The sequence below is a fragment of the Ammodytes marinus genome, assembly GCF_949987685.1.
Source record: "Ammodytes marinus genome assembly, chromosome: 13".
Lineage (NCBI taxonomy): Eukaryota > Metazoa > Chordata > Actinopteri > Uranoscopiformes > Ammodytidae > Ammodytes > Ammodytes marinus.
The window spans coordinates 11,208,614-11,230,092 of NC_137217.1; the positions used below are offsets into that span (position 1 = coordinate 11,208,614).

Here is a 21,479-nt window from a genome sequence, read left to right on the forward strand (position 1 = left end):
CTGGCGCTGTTCCTAAATAACCAAATGTGCTCACCAGCACCTCAAAAGCTCCCCAATTAACACATTAGATATAGTTAGTTTAATCCAAACTAAAACCGAGTGTTAAAACAACAAGTTACAGTTTTACACGGACTAAGCTCATCAGCTAAGCTAAGCTTCGCAGCTGCTGGCTGTAGATTCACATTTAATGGACAGGCATGCGCATGTTATTAATCTTCTCATCTAACTTTCAGCAAGGCAGCAAAATAAGAATATCTCCCAAAATATGAAAATATGCCTTTATTAAAAACTATTTGGGGGGATAATAGACATGTGACTGGAAAAACTAGACAAATATACAACTTGTTCCCACAATAGAGGAGGCACCAGATATACACAGTATATCATGTAGCCCTTCACTTTAATCTTTGAGGCTGATCCTGCTGGCCCTCTCTGCATCAAGGCATTGTCACTTCCATTTGTCACATGAACCCTTCATTTCAATGTTCATCCTGTTATGCTCAGATGTGATTTGTGTATTTCAGCATCGACACAGATGGATGAGGGGCCTCACCAAGGCTGTCAGTCTCAGTCAGGGGGGGGACATTAAATTACCACATCCAAGGCTGTGCTCTACATGAAAGAGTCACATGCATTACTACACAGCGTTTACACACACACAAAAAACTGCCCTCGTGTGCGCCTACATGTGCGTAGTCATCACGTAGATTGTATGTTAGTCAAGCATATGTCTGCATGGCTCTTGTGCACACATTCAGATGTTTATGCTAATATGTGAGCGGACTTTTTAATAAGAAATCTGCATTGCATTGCAGTTGTTCACGAGTGAATTCATGACCTAGAACTGTTCTCAGAAGGAAATAATAAATCTCCATTTGACTGTTTAGTTGCTTGGCCGGCTGGCTGGCTGGCTGGGAAAACTATGCTGACCTGGGTGCATCCAAATTAGATATTGGCATGGTTGCATGTATTACACAGTGGGAGTGCTGCTCAGGCTCAGTCACCCCGCTGCTCTTAATCTGGCCAGTGCCTACTCCAGCAAACACAATGCAACAGCAGGGAGACAGCATCTCCACATTCTCATTAAGCAGCAGATAATGGCTGGACAAAAGCAGAACCCCATGTTTTTTTCCCTCTGGAATCAAATTGTCTGCATTCTTTATTGATTCGTCCTTACTCTGTCATCAAATGAGCACAGCAATTAAAAATGCCGGACTGTAAAGTGTTGGCTGTCACCATTACACATGGGTAGACCACTTTAAAGAGCTGGAAATAAAATTGAGCGGCATATGAACAAGGCACATCTGATTTTTGTAGTGGCAAAAGCTGAGGAACATCCATCCATCCATTCACATCAGTCACCGGCACGCCCCCCCCCCCATTCCCCTCTACCCCCTCATAAATTTGAAGGGATGAAAGAGAGAAGAGATGGAAAGAATGCTGGCAGATGGGATGATAGAGAGAGTACGGGAGGGAGAAGGCAGGAGAGGGATGGGATGAGACAGAGAGAGAGGAGAGGAGAGACAAAGAGAGAGGGAGGAGGTAGAGAATGAGGAGGTGGCCATCATATCCCTCCCTGTCTTTGATCAGTGGTCCATGGGGAACCGAGGCATTGCAGATAGCTGGTCCACGGCTCCTGAGGAACGCAGCTTCACATTCCTCCTTGCCTTTTTTCCCCGCTTCTGCAAAATCACTTCTAGTCTTTCAGAGCACAGCAGCTGTGAAAACACATCCTGGCTTACTACTACAGTACATGCCAGAAAAGACCTGGCTAATGTACTGTAGTGCCATTGTCCCGCTGGTGCTTTTCCTGACCGGGCCAACTCTATTCTATTACTATTACCCAATGTTTGCTGTTGGTCTATCTATGCTTATAGGCTGAGAATGATTAATTTCTCTTGTTATGTAACCCTCCAAATGAAAGGGTCAGAGGTCATGTTTGCCTACAGTGCAGCACTAGTATGATGGCTCAGGGATCCAGCGTTTTGCTCAAGGGCACTTCTGTAGCAGGACAAATGCATTCATCCAAGGCAGATCAATGAAGCATCAGAAGGTCTTAAAATCCAACGCCAGATCTTGCAGAAATCCACCTCTTTGGTCTTTCAATAGTCAGACATTGACAAACTTTCACCTGCAGAACCACATGTTAATTCAGGGACGGGACGGAAAAATTATCTTTGAAGGATGTTCTCCATCCAACATACATTTCATCATCTTGTGAAAAGGACTACCGTGGAAAATTAGCATGCTGGCTAACACTGGTACGTTTACAGAAATGATAATTAATGTGCAATGTCCTTTAAATAAATAAATAAATGAAAATATGAGCTATACAAATTGTGTTCATGCAGAATCATTATGCATACCACTTTTGTCTGTAGACTCTGACTATAAACCCGTATAGGCCTACCTATACTCTATGAAAAACAGTCTAATATTAATAAGAAGTGTAGCCTACTAGTCTGTCTGTCCTACTGAACAGCATATCCTGAAATTACTTTATTATTCATTGTTCGATTTTTATATAGGCTATGTCAGAGTTTACCCTTGACCTTTAGGCTGAACAACAGTTAAGTAGCCTAAAGTTAACTTATAAGCAAACATGCACAAGAAGTTAACATTTGACATCTCCAAACTCCATCTGCTCTGATCTGAAGATCCAGAACAGCTACAGAAGTGTTATTATGTATTTTAGTGAACTAACATGTTACACTTTCAAAGCTTAGTTTATAGCCTACATCTAATATGATGGCTCCCCACTGAGACTGAAAAAATAAATAAAAAATAATTTCCTTTTACAACCTAATTTAATTCAATAGGCAAACAAATCTCAGCTCGTTATCATACATGGTAAATCAGTGCAGGGAGTGTTTTTGCTTCTTCACTGGAGGCGAATAGGTGCATTGGAAGCCCCGCCCGCCTCGGATGTGACGCGGACCAATCGTAACGCACCGTACGCCGTGGAACAGCGTCACATCATCATTAGCAGCCGTGGCGGTGGGACTGCCGTGCCGTGCCGCTCTGCTTGGCTCGCAGTCTCCACAGCACCTCTTCTTGTTCTGTGTGAGAGCCACCTGAACACTTCACACGACTGGAGACCCTTTACGAAGAAATAAGCCAGTCGGTGTTGTTGGAAGAGCAAAAGATAAGTTTGGCGAATGAATGGACCTGTTTTGAAGAGGGAGGAGAGAGGCTGCCCGTCTGTCTTTACTTCCAACCAGCGGTAAAGCTACTTTGATGCAGCCGCTTAGCTAACAAGCTAACTGGGAATGTTTTCAGAAACTAGCCACTCTTTTAGCTCGCTAGCTAGCTAAATTGGAAACAGAGATTCGCTATACATGTTTAGTAAACGGTTATAATGCTCCTTTTATCTGTCGACACAATAAGTGAACAAACTGTGGCAACGTCTTAAATTGTAGTATGTTGAATGTTGTAGGGCTACACTAGTGCTCGCCTGGGTGCTAAAGTGGGGACAATAGTTAACTGTCCAGGCAACAAGTCTAGCAAACTGCTGCCTTAATGTTACGCTCAAGTTTCTTCTGCTAAGTTGTTTATCGTGGCCGTCTGGTTCTTACAGCAAAGTAAATGTAATGTACAAAGGAAAGTGGGATGACACTTTAACATTAGAGCCCCATTTTTTAAGTGAGCACTCCGTTGTGTAGGGGAAGCTGATGTCAGTTAGTCGATACTATTGACGAGGAGGCGAGGTGGATGAACATTATAAGTCGCCCACATGCTTTGGCTCAGTTCCCGGACTTGTGAAAGGCATCTGAAGCAGAAGGTGGGAGACGTGAGCGCACAGCCCTTGCAGCCCGGGGGAAGATGGCGGAGGGTTCCCGCAGGAGGTGGTGAGACCAAAACTTGGAGACTTGTTGGATTTATCGCCAGACATCTTATCCCAGATCGTAGGACACATGCAGGCCAAAAAACGGTACTTAACTCTGTTCTCCGCCGGCGCGTGTCTCATTCTGCTGTTTTGTTTTGGGGGGATACAAGTCCCGCTATCCAGGCGGTCCCCCAGCCGGCGTGATGACCGCAGCCTCACAGGTTATCACCCCGGGGCGCGGTGGCGTCGCTTCCCGGGGTCCCTGCAGCCTTTCAGCTCATGGGAGCAAGGCCACAGCGAAGATCACAATGAACACATATCTCCTAGGCAGAAGAGGGACGCCAACACCGGCGTTTACAATGGAAAACGCTGCAGAATGGACTCCTGCTTTGATTTCTCCCTTTGTGAGAGGAATGGATTTAAAGTGTATGTCTACCCCCAACAGAAAGGGGAGAAGATGTCGGAGAGCTATCAGAACATCTTGTCCTCCATTGAAGCGTCCAGGTTCTACACACCTGACCCAGGACAGGCGTGTCTGTTTGTCCTGAGTTTGGACACGCTGGACCGGGACCAGCTTTCACCCCAGTATGTGCACAACTTGAGGGCTAAAATCCAGGGCCTTCCTCTGTGGAATGGGGGCAAAAACCACATCATCTTCAACTTATACTCTGGCACGTGGCCGGACTACACAGAAGACCTCGCCTTTGACATCGGCCACGCCATGTTGGCCAAGGCCAGCATCAGCACAGAGAACTTCAGGCCCCACTTTGATGTTTCCATCCCTCTTTTCTCTAAAGAACACCCACGGACAGGAGGGGAAAGGGGCTACCTGAAACATAACACTATTCCCCCTTACAGGAAGTATATGCTTGTCTTTAAGGGGAAGAGGTACCTAACTGGAATAGGTTCAGACACTAGGAACGCTTTATATCATGTTCATAACTCGGAGGACGTGGTCCTCCTCACCACCTGTAAGCATGGGAAGGACTGGCAGAAGCACAAGGATGCGCGCTGTGACAAAGACAATGCAGAGTATGACAAGTAAGTGCTAGTCCATCATGTATTCACTTTACAGTAAGAGGCTGTCTAGGTCCTTTCAATTCACAACCCCACAGTTATTACAGTTTCCTCTCTTGTCTTTTCTTCTTGTCCCAGTGTTTATCAATCATTCTGAACGGATATAGATGACGAGTTTGGTAATGAACGTTTTGAACGCACATTTTCTTCTTAGTTTGAACATTAGATTTTCAAAATGAGCCCTGACTGGAACCATGGTACATTCAATTTGTAGGGCTCTGTTGAGGTACTTCAGGTTTCATAACCTGCATTGTTGCCATGCTCTTGGTAAATTGTTTCCTTACTGTTTTTGATCAGGCACTGACGTATATAAAGAAAAACAATGACACATTTCATGCATGAGATCTTGCCAGTGCCATGACCGTGAAGATGTCATATATGTCATGCACGCAATTTCTTATTTTACTTACCAGAAAGGAAAGCAATATGATGAGCGTCTCTCTCAATGCTGCCTCAATCCTATTTTTTCCTGATTTAATCTCTTTTCATTTCTAACTATGGCACTGGACTGCCTTTTGAAATTGTTCTGATATCCTATGACCTTATTTACCAACCAACATCACGAGGCATGGATAAGTAGATTTGCTTCAATGTCAGCCACAAGAGTCACTGTATTATTGTAAATTCAATTGATATCCCCATCTGTCTACACAGCCTGCTATTCAGCAGTGGATAAAGCTTGCTCGAGACATTTCCACCTTTCTGCCTTTCATTGCTTTATGAATCCTGATCCTCTCGGACTGAAATTGTCAATACAATACAAAAAATGGGCACACTTAGTTAGCTTCCAGTTATAACGTTGCACACAGTTAACAATTATACAAGCAAATGTGTGCCTCAACTCTAGCCAGCTGAAAAGTTATAACATATGCAGTAATACCATCTCTTATAGTCTGCGTCACTGCAGATATTATACAGTTCCATTGCAAAATATAGCTCTCTGGGATTATCATCACCCAGTTGTAGAGCCATAATGTTTTCTGTGCCCAAATCTGATGAGCAAACTGGCGTCTGTCTCCCTGGGATTCATTTGGTGTGTCCCCAGACTGTGCTGTGTTGTTACTGGTGACTGTATGGCTCTGGGTGTTTGACTGTGGCTCTTTGGAGTGGATTAGTGGGGACAAAGCGCTGGTGCCAGTAAGGGGAAGCCACTCTGGCCCCTGTTTGCTCAGTCATTTCCCAGACAAACCCAACTGCATCAGCCAGGAATGCCCCGGCCCCAACCTGCTGTCCTGCGTGACCCCTACAGTGTTTGGGCCTTGTTTTGATTGACCCCCAGGTCAACTCTTATCCTTGTTGTTCACTTTGGATAACCGAGGATTTCATAGTAACGGCTCTGCTATTAAAACGTTGAAAAAGGGATTACAGCGAGAATGAGCAAGAGGTGTTTTTCTTTCCATCCTCCAATCACAAACTGGTTCTGTTTTCATATCCTGATGTGTAATTTGTTTGCTTAGCATTTATCCCTGGAGGATTCTGCTTGTGTCTGCCTGTGTAGGTAGGTATCGGCTTATGAGCTTCTTTCGTTGGCTCAGCAGAATAACATTCTCCGTATCACTCTTAAGAAGACATGAGCTATCTGCTCTCTCTCTCTCTCTCTCTCTCTCTCTCTCTGTCCCTTTCTGCCAGCTCACTGCTTACTGCCAAGTGCTGCCAGGGAGTGATTTCACACAGTGAGATGGGTGGTATCCCAGCCATAACCCAAAGGAAAAATTAATCCTCCTGTCATTAAGTAGCACTGGGGGAGAAACAGGCTTTGGGTATATCTCTGTAGCTCTCGCCAGCTTAGCTTCATTGCATGGATACAGTATGTTTAGTGGTTCTCCGTCAATACATCCTCAGTAAGCCACATCACTATCAGTCAACAGGCTTTGCCTTGATCCCCAGTCCACTGCAGAATGCCTGTTCAGTTGAAATACAATTAATTTACTTATCCCAACCTTACCTTTTCCTTGTTCTGCTAAAGCCCTAACATTTGACAAAGGTCATGTCAATTAAACTAAATTATAGTTTCATAGTTATTGTTTGATAGGATACAATTGTTCCTCTACCTTACTGTCCTCCTTTCTTTTTAATGTGACTTTATCATATGAACTACCGACCAGTCGGATCACAATACAAACTCTAAAGTCATTATCGACTTGTGATCTGTTGAATCTAAATACCAGCAGTCTTGACTTTTAAATGCATTTCGACCTTCACCATTTTACCTGATAGTTTCATACAGATAGGACAAAGCCTATTGTTGTAGTAAACAAAAACTAAACTAGTGTTTACGTTTACGTCAAAGCCTGAATTTATATCTCACAACAGACACATTTTCCAGGGTTTGTGTACACGAGTCTAAATGAAAAGTGCATATCTGAGCCAGTTATGCATTTTTCATGAGAAGTCTGTTTGGACTGGAACTGGTAAAATATCTTGCAGTGTGTACAGTGATGTTACAGAACACAGTTTGATGCTATTGGGACTATTGCAGTGTACTGTCTTTTTAATGTGCATGTGTTTGTGCAGTTATAGCCACACAACTTTGTTTTCATGTCTGTTGTTACAGGCTGAAACAAATGCTCTCCAGCAAAGCAGAAGGATATTATGCATTGAATCTGGCATTTTAATATATCCCCTGGCACAACTGCCTAAGTGCAATAGTGATGGCAATGATACGTGGATTATTAATAAAATGTTATCCCTTCAGATACTTTTTTTATGTTATGAAAGATAAAATGGTTAAAATATCTGACAGGACCGTATCCAGACTTTCTCTATACCAAGCCTGGCACCCAGCTGTAGGGGGCTCTCCAAGGGGGCAAAGATGTGGGTGGGACAGTTGTCAAGGAAACCAATTGCCATTGACATCAATTTTACATTTTCTAAGTGAAGTCTCTCCGACTGTGCTATAAACAACACAAGCTGCTTGTAGCATACTAAAAATTTGGAAAATGTTTAAAGGCAAGCTATTTAAAATGTGTACCTACTAGATTGATCATTGGTTTGGCAGACGGATGGACTTATATTAGACCTGGGTTGAGATATTAGCCAAGTGGAGTTAGCCTAGCCAAAGGGACTTGCCAATTTTTGGTAAACTATTTTAACAGCTTAACTTTCATGCTTATTCCAACCCATATAGTAACATTTCACTTACTGTACAAGCAGAGATCGTAAATAGTCTTCAGATTTTGACATGTATGATTGTGGAAGATTTGCGATGTTCTGTAGCCCTATGGGTCACTCGGACAGTACAGTCTGTGGTCTAACTGGGTGGAAGTAATAGTCTCTGTGCCTGGCTGTGGCCTTTTGTGAAACAAATCCCCCTTATCCTCTCCCACTGACAACAAGGAAGTTGTGACAGACTGAACGCAGCCTCTCACCATAATTACCATGTAAAAGCCATGTCATTTCTGTGTACAGGTTTAGCCTTCATCCTCCAGATGTTGGCTTGGAATGTTTATGGGCTTTTTGATGTAATGATGTGCACTGTGTGGCCTGTTTTGAAAGCAAAGTTCTGTGAAATCTGGAGGATGCATTGCATGACACGCATCTGTCTGATTATATTGCTTTGGTTGCTAAATAAATTCATTTGAGCTAGTACACTGTTGCTTTTGTAGTTTTTATATAACTCAGTAAATCTAAAATAAACATAACTAGTATCTACTATTTGTTACTTTACAACAGTAAAAAAAAGGATTGCTATATTTTCTGATTTGATAAATTGATTGGACACATATTGTAGACTCCCACATATATCTGCACATTACATAGATCAAGCAAGGGGGTATTAATGGATTATTGCATTATTTAAAGATTTTGCCTCCTTAAAGGTATTGGCAATGATGCCTCAATTACTCTTAGCTACAACAGTGAACTTTTTGCTTTCATTTTCACCACTTCTGTCCTTCAGACATTTGAACCAACCTGTAATACAGCCAAAGGAGAGAAGAAAAGATACAGCAGAGGCAGGTCAGATGAAATTTTAACCTCAAACTGAAAGCCCTCTCACAGCTTGTTTCCAATTAAGGGGCGCTGCCAAGCGAGAGAGTACAAGAGGGATGGAGAGAGAGATGAGGGGAGCGCTAGAGAAGCAGGAGAGTGAGTTGGAGGGAAATATAGGAAGAGAGAAAGTCCAGTGAGAGTCTGAAAAACTGAAAGGCAGAGGGAGAAAGTAAAACCATAAAAGAGGAGAAACGCATGCCAGCCTTCCAGCAGTGAGAGGTGTGTGCAGTATCTGTCTGTGTGTGCTGACGTTAGTTTGCTAGGTGTATTTATAGACTTGAAGGGTTTTAATCCTCAGTATTGGCCAAAGCCCCTGGCATAGGGCTGCTAGCCAACTTGATGCAGGCTTTACAGATAATCGTTGGGGGAGGATGATGGTCGATCTCTGAGTTCCTGCACATTAACTTAATATGCCTGTTTCACAGTCTACTTTTTAAAGACATTGGATCAGCAGTTAGGTTTTTCCCTAGTCTTTTTTGTTTGTTCAGAGTGCTTCTAAAGTACATATAAATGCTGTGAAAGGTGTTAGACTGAAAGACCTTGACGCTACTAAAACAGAGAAAATGAATAAGCCTTTTTTTTAAACTCTCAATTTTGTCACTAGCATTACACTCTCTACCAGCATCAGAAACTCATCACATTAATTGCAGTTCTTGTTCTCCATGTGTAACCCCATAGCCCTGGTGTGCATACTTTGGTAGCAGTATATTTCACTTTCAATGCTATCTCAAGTAGTGGTACAGAATACATAAATTATGCACATAGCCTCTGAAACATCCAGGCACTTAAGTATGAATCACCAAAGGTCGCACTTGAATACAACTGACAACTGTACATGTACGATTCGTTTTGCTCACGAAACATATAGCAAAAGATATAGGCCATGTTTGGCCACAGACGCGTAATGCCAGCCTAGTTGACCCTGGAGGTCAACAGTTGGCTTGGTTTGTCAAGGCCGGCACTTTAGCTTCCCCAGGCTAAATTGAAAAATTGTTATCTTGTTAGAGATGTTAGTGGATAACTGCGTGTCACTATTGCACTATAATGACTTGCTTAGTTTGATTATGGTTGGGATAATACTCAGTTTTTATTTTTTGTGTCATTGTTCATTCCCCTCTACTTAGTTTTGTACCAGGTTAATAAAATATGCCAGTAGATCAGGCAGTTTTATGTAATAAAGGTATTTGCAGTATTTTTATGTTTAATTATGGATGGCTTTTGGAATTTAAGGTGTATCTAATGATGGTGCTTCCTGTATTAAGATGGTTTGATTGTTTACAGTTGTCCTTATTGTTAACAGGTCAGTCTGCAGTCTCTGTTTCTATAATGCTGTGGTTGTGGCTGACTTTGCCAGTAAACCACTGACAGTAGGCCCTGCTGGAAACAGGCTCTGAAGGAGCCTGGTGAACCACAAAACTACAGCTTGCAGATTATATGTTTGGTTTATATCCACACAGGCCTAGAAATGACACTTAAATGGCCAAACACCAATTGTGAAATGGTCAGGGTTTTGAATACAGTGTTGGCCAGTTTGTGTTTTGAAGGTGAAAGCACAGTGGACAGTGGAGGAAGTCAAACGTCCTCAGACATCAGCAGTGATCAATTCTGTTTACAAGAAGGCCCAGAAGCAACAGTTTTTTGCTGAGTAAACTCTTGTCCCTCATGCTGTTTCATATTCCCTGAAGTTGCTTTAGTCTCTCAGCTTGTTCTTGGTCTCTGGAGTCTCGACTGGTGCTTAATGCCGGTGCTTAATGGTGCTCCTCTCTTACATTCAACTAACAAAATCAGCTATGCAAAGGCATTGATTGCCAAAGTGCTGCTTCTCAAGAGAATAATGTACAGTAGCCTGCTCTAGCTTTTGAGCTACACCTTGCAATATATTTATGTATCTGTAATACACTGTTTTGTCTTGTGTTTTTACTGGCTGTTTGTCTCTAGGGCTGTAAAGAAAAATACCGGCACATTCCGCAACTCACAACAATATATCTTTGTTTGCTAATGTTCATCTTTTCTAATAATAATTGACACTAGAAGACGGAACAAATATCAGTATGATGCACTGAGCTTCATATACTTACTTTTATCTTCACCTCTATATATTCCACATGTTTGCCTTTCACTTTCAAAGTAAAGGCATACAGCTGAACAATACTGTCAGATGGCCTATAGATCTAATGGCCCATAGACTTGTGCTAAAGGGATTAAAGGGCTAAACTAGATGGATGAAGTGCCGTTTAATATAGTGTCTGAGGGATTACAATCTACTCCCATTAAGAGAACTCACTCTAAGTGATAGATATGGAAAGAAATGCAGAAAAGCGGATGAGTGAGCCCCCAGGCTAGTACATGGCCAGCATTGTTATTCGCCATTTTTGTGTCATGTCATGCAAAAAGGACTAAACTGATTGTGAAATGAAGCCTGAGGCCCGTGGGGCTGACCTATTGAGTTTAAGCTCATCCTGTTTACACACAACATCATTGCTTTTAGTCAAGCTGATGACCGGTGCAGATATCCCGTCACTTTCTACTGTACTTATAGTGAGGAAGAGACACAATAGATCAGTGGTATTCACTATTTTTTTCAGGAGAGCCGCACTGACAGGACAAAGTCAGCAGGAGAGCCATTTTTGCCGCAAAGTATCAAAAGCTATAAATCCAGTCATACATAAGCATGCCTGCTTATTAATATGTAATTCTTGAACCAGTGTTTCCCACAGTATTTTGTGAAACTGAGGGAACCCAGTCCTTAGGGGGGTCCGGGGGCATGCTCCCCCGGAAGAAAATTTGGTACCTTTTAACCCAGAATGCATCAATCTGGTGCACTTTTGGAGGAAAATTAAGAGTTGTGTGACTGTGTACTATTATCTGGAATAATTTGGAGACACTGGGTCACATAACATCAAAGCTATTGAATAATAAATTATTATCCTACTTTTATTCAAATATTTGTTAAAAAAAAATTATGAATGACATATTATCAATCAAAATAGGTGTGTTCATATAATACCCCCCTGGAATAAATTTGTTTTACCTTTCAAAAGGTAAATGCATCAATCAGGTGCACTATGAGAGGAAAATTAAGAGGCTAATTCAACTGTGTCCTATGTGAGCTGTTTAGCAGACTATTATTTTTCTGGAATAATTCAGAGACATTGGGAACCCTGCCTGATCAAAGTGAACATACAATATGCAGTTTAGCCAAAACACTTAATTTTCCTCGTTTGTGGAGCTTTTCATCTGTCCACCTGGTGCCCAACTGGTTCTGAATAGACATCTAGTAACCAGCATGAAATGTTGAAATCGCATCCAAGCTAGCATTGTTGCGGTACCGTGCGTGTGGTTGCCAGGTTGTTAAGTGTTCTCCAATTTAAATGTCCAATTTAGCGATATGAAACGAGATCTATTTTTTTGCAAATGATTTAATATATTCCATGTTCGTGAGCATGCCTGTGATAGACGGTATGCATAACATATTTTTATTGACCGTGAGTTAGTTTTTTCCCCCACAGCCCAATCTATCCAAGAGCACATTCTCCCTTGTAATGCATGAAAACCGCAAATCTGGCAACCCCGCTGTCAGTCAGCGTACGGCTGAGCAAGTTTAAATATATTATTTTCTAGTCTGTATTTCCACCTTGTAATGCCGTTGTTGACTTATTCTTTTATTACTTATTTGTATGAGAGCAGCCACGTTAGTTTAACAGGTTTGATGTTATAGATCTGCTTGTTTTTAATGGTTTTATGAAATATCTGTAACTGCATGATCATATCACAGTATTTTTTTATTGCCATGCGAGCCGCACATAGAAGCTTGGCGAGCCGCATGCGGCTCGCGAGCCGCGCTATGAGTAACGCTGCAATAGATGAATGAATGTCATCAGGACATGCTGTAAAGATCTGATGGTCTCCAACTGAAAAGCCAGAGACTATGATAATTTATTATTCACTTTTAGGTAAAGTCTTTGACAACTTGAGAACATTTTACATGACCATTTACAGATATCCGCTATACAACATTAACTTAATTGTTTTCTAAAGCATGTTATGTGCTGTACGTGTGTAGGTAATCTGCATAATCCAGGAATGTGCAGAAAGGGAACTGTTTCCCAGGAGGATTCAGTCTACTGACCTCTTAATTGATTGCCATCTCATTTTTCACTGCCAGGATTTGTAGAAAGGGAGGTCGAGGGTGAACAGAGGGTATTACCATCAATGTTCACGTCTCATCCTTCATTAATTATTTACCAGTGCCGGTGACGTAGCAAGCGCTACATAACCTCAACTTCAGCTCTTGGCCAATGGACAGTGACTAGTATGACCTGGTGCAGTCTAATTTAGGATGCCTTTAAATCTCATTTTTGGTAGTCAATTTAATCGTGTGAGTTTGTGCTTGAGTGTTTGCATTGGTTTCCTGTTCTCTCTCTCTCTCTCTCTCTGTATCTCTCTCTGTCTTTCACAGTTCGCTCTATGATTCAAATTCAAATTTGTTTAGCTTGAATGGGTTTTAGCCATACTCTCACTCTCTTTGGAGGCTGTTTTCAGGACAGAGGGCAGTGCTATTAGTTTGACATGCTTCCTCTCACTCCTGTCCTGACAGAATGATCTATGTCTTGTCCTTGACAGTGCTGCACAGGTGATGTATTCCACTTGAAATGCTGGGAGGGTGCAATAAGCAAAGGGATGACCATGTGCCAGGCACACAGTGTGGTCCATTCCAGGAAGAGCTTTTCTGTCATCGTGTGGAGGCACCTATCACCATTTCCTTGCTCATTGATACATTTGATTAAGTTGGGCTGCATGAGACGGAAAGGCAGAAAGTAGGGGGTGCTGCTTAGTTGAATCTGGGAGGTTTAGGGTGTGGAAAAAGTGAACCATGAATTGTTGAAACATAAGCAGCATTTCATGGTGATGGATATGAACATGGTTTCCTTCCTGAATAGATTATAAGAATTGAATTGAAAACTCAATTGTATATCAATCAATACTGTTGGTTATATACTTGTATTGGTTAATACTTGTTAGCATGTGGAAAACTTGCTCTGTTATCCACCAAACCATTGGTCTGTGTAAAGTTTAATGCTAGCTCTGGTGCCATCGGCTGAAATTAATAACGTGATTGGATGATTGTGTATGAAAAGATTTATACCCAATTTTAAAGTGTCATCAAATGCAAATAAGCTAACAAATGAATAGGTAGATTTAATATAAATATTTAACAGGTTGCTCTACCAAAGTCAGTTTAGCAAGCCAGTTTTTGCGTGACCCATGAGGTAAATTTCCAGTCCCCTCAAACAGAATACAAGTTGCTTGCTCGGCATGACGAGAGCTTTTTCGATTATCCCTCATGTACAATGAAATATGTTGTGAGAGCTACATGCAGAATTAAGCGGCACTCTAAAACCAAGGCCAGCCAAATCCTATGGGCTTTTAATCTTTCAGTTAGCGTTGAGAGTAGACCTGCCAAGCCCATGGACATATACTCTCTAAATCTGACTCTTGAGTCCGTGCCAGAAAATATCTATTTTTAATAATTAAAGCTCTACTTTTTAGCTTTGCTTTTTATTGCACAAAAGTAAAGGGTAGCGACTCAAAATAGGATTTAGAACTGAGGTCATCAAACACATTTAAGTGGAATGGTTACTGTGGACAAAAGGCCATTGGAACATAATATAAATACAACTTCTTTTAATTGAAGTTCTTACAAGTTAAAGCATTCATTTGTATATTTTTAAGAATGGTGGCGGGAATAATGGTACACTTATAAATTAGTATTTTATTATTTTTTAAAGTTTTGGCTGAAGGAAGAGTTGGGCCACATGAGTGTGATTGGCCTAATATCTTCTCCACAGTGTTGGACAATGTTGTGCTGTGCCATGTAACCACACGTTGGCATGGCTCCTTGGCTGGGGTAGTGATTTGGATCATCAGATAAAACCGACCCCCACACACACACAGATATGCTATCTCGCGCTGTCCTCTTTGGACTCAACTTTTTCAGATACGGGCTTCAACTGGCACTGTAAAGAGGAAGTGAAGCTCCAGCAAATATGATATCCCTGGTTGTATGATGGTCTTAACTCTTCCGTGAAATGGTGGCCTTCCTCATCCTTTTTCTTGTTGCAGTTCTCAACAGATTAACATGAGAGCAACAGAATGAGGAAAATGGTGGCAAAAAAGTTAATATATTGACCCACAACAGCTTTGTTTGGAAACCGCCTTGTGTTTAATCAAAGGGGCATGTTGCTGTGATTCAATCTGAAATGACTTGGGCTGTGATTTTGTGCCTGTTGGCCGAGCTTCATACGGTTCCTTTCCTTCTCTCACGCGGTGAAATCTGTAACTTCCACATGTGAGGTCACAACCAGAGGGCAAGACAGGAAGTGTTGTCTCTGATCTCTCCCGCTGTGCAAACTAATTACCTGCCCGCAGCAGCAAGCACTGCTGGCCGTGGAATGCATTAACAGATGGGAAAGCTTTGTTCTGGGCCAGTGTGTCTGCAAATATACGAAGGAATTCAGTTGCCCCTGTGGGTACTAGTTTTGCAGTCTCTGATTTTTCTCTGAGATCAAGTTAACATATCCTTAGGTGTTACATTGACAGGCCAGTGATGAGAAAAGGTAAACTTGTCCTTGGGATTACATCAAAAAGCCAGGCCAGCGATGTTGTGTACCAACATTTCCCAGTCCATTTAAAAATAATTGTATTGATCTAAATGTTGTGGCTTTAAAAAAAATTAAATACATTATCTTTAAAACTCCTTCAGATGCTTTTGGCAGCTTGGTAAAAGATGATGTGAGCGCATGGTATAGGGTATTGTATGTCAATTATAAAAATGGTCAATAGTAGGAGTGTTCATGGTTAACATTTAACAGATAAGGCTTTTAACTGATTAATACTATCAGTCAAACAGTTAAAACATTTGTCAATTAACTCAATGTGTGTGTCGACACTTACAAGCAACTATAGTGCCGGTTGAAGAGGTGAATTGATAAAGTTTTGGCTTTAACATTGCTCCTGTCAACTTGGGTAACGTTAATCTTCAGTTTATCTTTCACTGCACCTCTCTGCCGTGTGTGTGTGTGTGTGGGGGGGGGGGGGGTAGGTAGAACAAGACTGTACAAAATAAGTTAGAACTAATTATACAAATAGTGCTAATATGTTGGACTTGGTGTATGTCCAGTTGAATAATATAACTAGTGTGTCACATTGCTTTAAGTGACTCAGTAATTACAACCCTTGTCAACCGCTGCCCATCCTCCCTTTGACCTCAAGGCTGACACTGTCACCCATATTACTTACATCCTGAGTTGGGCAAAAGTTTTGGTGGATTATTATTATTTTTTTCAGAAGAATGCAACTATAAATATTCTCATATATAATTAACCATTTTTGGCATTTTCAATGCCATAAAATAATTTAAATTCTGGACGGTAGCATTAATCTTAAGTGGTTCACTGTCTCCTTACTTTCATATATTTTACCTTTCTGTAATCAGTGTATGATATCTATTTTTTTTTGTACTTCAGCTTTTGCAATCACTAGAGTCTTATTTGTTTTCAGCAAAAGCCAGTAGATGTGTCTGTGTGTGGTGCATCATGGTATCAGTGTGGGATTAGGTAACCCTCCCCCACAGTCATCACATTAGTGAGTGAGGATTTATTAGATGGGTTGAAACCCGAGGGGTGGAAGGCAGTAGTGTTAAACCAAGCTGCCCCCTCCATCCAGTTTAAGCCTTAAAGGGACACTGTGTAACATTTTAAGTAATTTATTAGCTAAAATCAATATCCTCATTCATAAATATGTCCTCATTGGTGTAAAATCACCTCTGCCAATAATCTGAATTATCCTCCTGAGCGGAGAATTACAAATATTAATATTACATTTTGTACATTGAGCAGGCAAGTTTTATGAAGGCATCCATGTTTTGGGAATGTCATCAGGTGCATCGTTTAAAATTTAGAATTGTTCTTGTCCTTGAAGGCCACTGTAGCTTCTGTTATTATTCAAAAGGGGTGGGGTTACCCAGGGAGCGTTGCATTCTAGAACTTTCTTGATGATGTCATATTACACACTGCACCTTTAATGAGAATAACCATATAGTACAGAGATGTTGGTGCAGATTGCAAACACCTTATTATACAAGCCCAAAGTTTGTTTTTAGCCAACTACAATTGTTATCATATTTGTTGTGATGATCAACTTTGTTGTTTATTAAATCATTTTATAGGCATAGTATTTACTGCCAGGAAGCATAAATATTAATCCGAAATGTGCAACATAATGACGCTTTACTGAAATAAAAACCTGTCAAATGTCTCTGTGTATGCTGTTGCTTAGAGAAAGGGATTGTTTAACCCAGTGGCAGACATAAGACATTCCGTCCTTATCTTATATTGATAAGAGCATTGCCAAACCATTATCAAAGTGCCACAAATGTATGCTTGTTGCTGCAATTTTGTATACCCTCTGGGATAAACTGCTGTGTTTTTTTGCCCTTTCCCCACCATCATTAGTACCACCGCCACCCTGTAATCTCTCTTTCTGTCACTGAGGCAATGGGGCTTCTCCCTGCTCTCCTCTGCGGTCTCGTAATTGTGAGGTAATCATCTTTTCCCACTTGAGAGCTAAAATACTGTGTTTACACTTAGGTTTTGGCCGCTCAACTTGGCGAGACTCTAATTTACTCTCTCAGCAGCATAAAGCCGCTCCTCTCATTACTTCACACGAGCTTCGCACTTATATTCATTTTGTTCCCAGTGCATTCGAGGCTGGTTGACATCAGCAGGTTGGATAAACTCCATCTAAAGGGTTGTTTTACCCAAATTACAAAATCTCTAGTGGAATGTATTTATCCATTTTTCATTCAAATGAAAATCTATTCACCTTCATTGTACTGAGGTAGAGACCAAACGCATATAGAAATATGTCTCTAAGGCTACATTCACACCAAGTCAGGCAGGACAGGTTTTCTGTTAAATTTGAATGAGGCCCTTCCGCCGAAGTGACTTCCCGAAAGAAAACGCAGCAGGCTGGGGCGAAAGAAGTAGAAACCTGCTCAAGTTAGTGGTTGGATCATTTTAGCTAACTTCCTGTCAGTGTCTGCACTTAGCAGTCCCTACGTCACCACATCAAAGCGCAGCGGTCTTCATGTGGAGGTGGTTTACGCAGGCCGCCAGGGTTGTGCCTTCTCCCTGAATCCAGCAGTGCTCAGCGGCCAAGACTGGTATTCAAGTTGTTTTGGCTGGCTGTGGACGGGTCAGTAAAACAAAATGGAAATCATACGAGCCGGAAGCAGATATCCCTGTTCACTCCAATACAGGCGTCAAACAGGAATGTGTCGCCTCAATTTTTTTTCTGGATATCAATCAAATACTTTTCTGTAGACCATGTGCTAATAGAATGGAAGTTTTCTCTTTTCAAAACGCCACCGCAAGCGTTTAATAGCCGTTTTATTTTCAATTTTAGCCGTCAGCCCAAGGAGGAGTGGGACCTACGACTTCTGACTCACTTCTACATGCGGAACGTTGTGAAACGTGCACTGCGCTTCATGCTTTAGGGGCGTGTTAGGCACCCATGAAAGCAGGAAGTAATGGGAAGAATTCTTCCTGGATGTTGCCCTGCGCCAATGTCCACATTAGGGGCCGCCCCCTGCCTAAGTGGAAGTACGTTGAAAATATATCACTGGTGGCTGCAGCCAACGTCCATGAAGGCTTTAGTGTGAGCGCAGTTAGAAGTATTGCAAATGACAAGCGTTTTGTCGTCTGTTTTAACTGCGTAAGGGCGCACTCACACTAAGTTTGCCTGTTCCGTGCTGCAGGAAGATCCCCGCCCACTCCCCCGCTGGCCCGTGGTCACTGGAATACGGATGCCGTGGTCACACTAGCCAAACGTTCTAGACATTAGTATACAAATGAGCTCGGGCACAGAACAGCGGCCCTAGTGTGAGTGAGACCTAAATATGATAACACGGAAGTTGCTGCTTTTGACTGGTGCCCTGCGGGGCTGTGAAGCGCTAACTTCCTGTTCTTATCTGCCTCAAAATAAAAGTCAACTCGCGGTTGGTTAGTAACAGGCTTTTAATGTGAAGGCGCACAGGAAATGTTCTGTTTACACATGCAGTAACTTAACTGCGTTAATCTAGAAAGCTGTGTGCCGGTGGAGACTAGGGATGGGAATTGATAAGAATTTAACGATTCTGATTCCGATTCCGATTATCAATCCGATTCTCTTATAGATTCTCATTGTGTGAGAAAATAAGTACAAATTTGTTTATTTGTATTAACCTGCTTAAATATCTGATCAGAAGTGTGTCTAGTGTGTGCAAAGATTATCAAGAGTACTTAAGGATTAAGAAATTGTCAATTTTCACATTAATTGGTCCGGACAAAAAAAATAGGTTTGCCTTTTTAAGCCCAAATGCCATTATCTTCCCAAAAAACTAAAAACACAGACAAACAGTCAACAAAGAGCTGTGCTCATTTGCATTCAACTTGAAACAAAATTCAACTGACATAAAAAATACAAAGAAATCTTCAGTGTCAAGTCATGACGCATTTGCAACGAGCGGAACTGATAAGCGGAATCGTTAAGCAGGCATGTTGACGATTCCAAGGAATTGGTTGACTCGACACCGGTTCTGAAGAGGAACCGGGTAGGGCTGGGCGATATGACGATATCATATCGTGGACGATATGAAAGTGTCTACCGGGAGAGATTTGGCCATACCGTTTATATCGCGGAGAAAAAAAGTTAATGTGGCGGGAGCATATATGGAGCGGGAGGCAGCTGTCCCTCCGAGTCCCTACAGTTGCACTGCAGTTACACCGCCGCGCCACACAGGGGCTCTGCAGCCGAGTTCTGGGCTGCAATACAGCTTCTCTACCCGCAACAGAAGAAGCCTCATCTGTTGCTCTAGCTGTCTAGCTCATGGTCTAGCTTCGGTGCGCCGTCACTAAAGTTAACAAATCAACTCTGTGTCACGGTGGCAGAGCAGCTGGTTTTAACGGTCAAAAATGTCATTGGGCAAAGGAAACTTGCTTGCTGCTTCAGCGTGCTGTTGCCTTCAGGGTTCGACATAACGTATAGCCCGATGGCCCGGGGCCAGTAAAATCATATGCAGGGCAAGTTGATTGGCCAGTTACTGTCCCGCCCGGGCCAGTGACTGGCCAATCACAGTTCAGTATCTTTTTGTAGACTACATCATGGTTCATTGAAATGCGCGTTCTGAGTCGTAATGAAAGCAGTGTTTATTTAAGACTCAATATAATAAACCTAATATAAAATATATTTTTTAATGAAAGGCCAGTGGACAACCGATGCGTGGGCGTTTTGACAGGCACCGTTGGCAGAGCTGCCTACCGTCCGCCTGCGAGTCGACAAATCAATCGACTTATTCTGCCCCCTTTCTTTCTTCCCACAGCAGAGGTTGAGGCGCAGAAAATGATAACTGCGCTTTTCCTTTATCTGCCGCCGTAATGTTACAATATTTGAATCCAAGCCCCAATGGTAATACAAATGAGAGGCGTTATTTAAACGCTGTGAATGCGTCTCCGGTGATTGTGTCGGTTGTAGACAGAAACGAACGGAGGGACTCCGCTCACTGTACAGTTCCTATAGTCGCGCAGTTTGGCACTGTGTTTTCAGGCTCGAGACATTCAATCAGATCACGGAAGTCTTTCCCATTGAAATCGCTAACGGGGAGAATATCCCCGGTTATTATTTTAGCCACAAACCACAGTTCATCTGCGCGGCGGCTCACTCGCTGGCGAGATCACACGGTGAAACGCTGCTGTGATCGGACGAAGGCATTGTGTGTTTCTAAGGTGATTTAACGTCATAGTCTTAGACGAGCGTTTAACTTATGCTGCATATTTTGCACTGCATTGTTTTTTATCAATAGTTTGAAAAAATGGTCCCACACCGGACTCTTATATGTGAAGCTGACACTTCATGGAGAAGTGACACTGCTGCAGCGCGCTCACGACCAGACGTGAACTCACATACACGGTGAAATCTCCCATTAAAAAAACGGCATAACCCACTGATTTTCGGATTTCTATTCTATTTTTAAAGTCAACTTGAGCAAAAGTGGAAAACCGGTCATTCGGTCGACACATTCACATCCCTAATGCATATAGAGAAAGTAATAAAAACAGCCTACCACACCACAAAAAATGATCAGACCTTCATCTCTTATTTATTTTTTATGTTTGAACATGACTTCTGCAGGTGAACTATTCATTAAACTGCCCAAATTCAAGAATAAAAACAACCTTCAAACTACTGGACTTTAAAATACTGGCCGACTCTTTCAACATACTTTCAGTTGTAGGCTTCTAATTCAATATGTTTGCCTGGTTTTATATTATGTGTATGAGCAATATCAACATTTCATATAATTAACTAAAAGAAAAATAACCAAATCTAAAGGGAATATCTATACTGTTACAGTATAGATATTCCCTTTAGATCTGGTTATCTTTCTTTATTTTTCTAATACAGGTATTATAATTATTGACACTAAATTATGAAGAAAAAAAAAGTGTGTGCAGGGCCAGTGAAAATATACAAGGGGCCAGTAAAACTC

General features: G+C 41.8%; 1 protein-coding gene across 1 annotated transcript in view; it reads left to right on the plus strand.

The window, feature by feature from the left end:
* Positions 1-3,021: 3,021 nt before the first annotated feature.
* Positions 3,022-21,479, plus strand: part of LOC307260130 (exostosin-1b-like) — a 52,491-nt gene continuing 34,033 nt past the window's right edge. Inside the window, exon 1 of the mRNA XM_080040273.1 lies at positions 3,022-4,867. Within this exon, the coding sequence (XP_079896399.1) occupies positions 3,915-4,867 (953 nt within the window). The 5' untranslated portion in view covers positions 3,022-3,914. The remainder of the gene's footprint in view (positions 4,868-21,479) is intronic.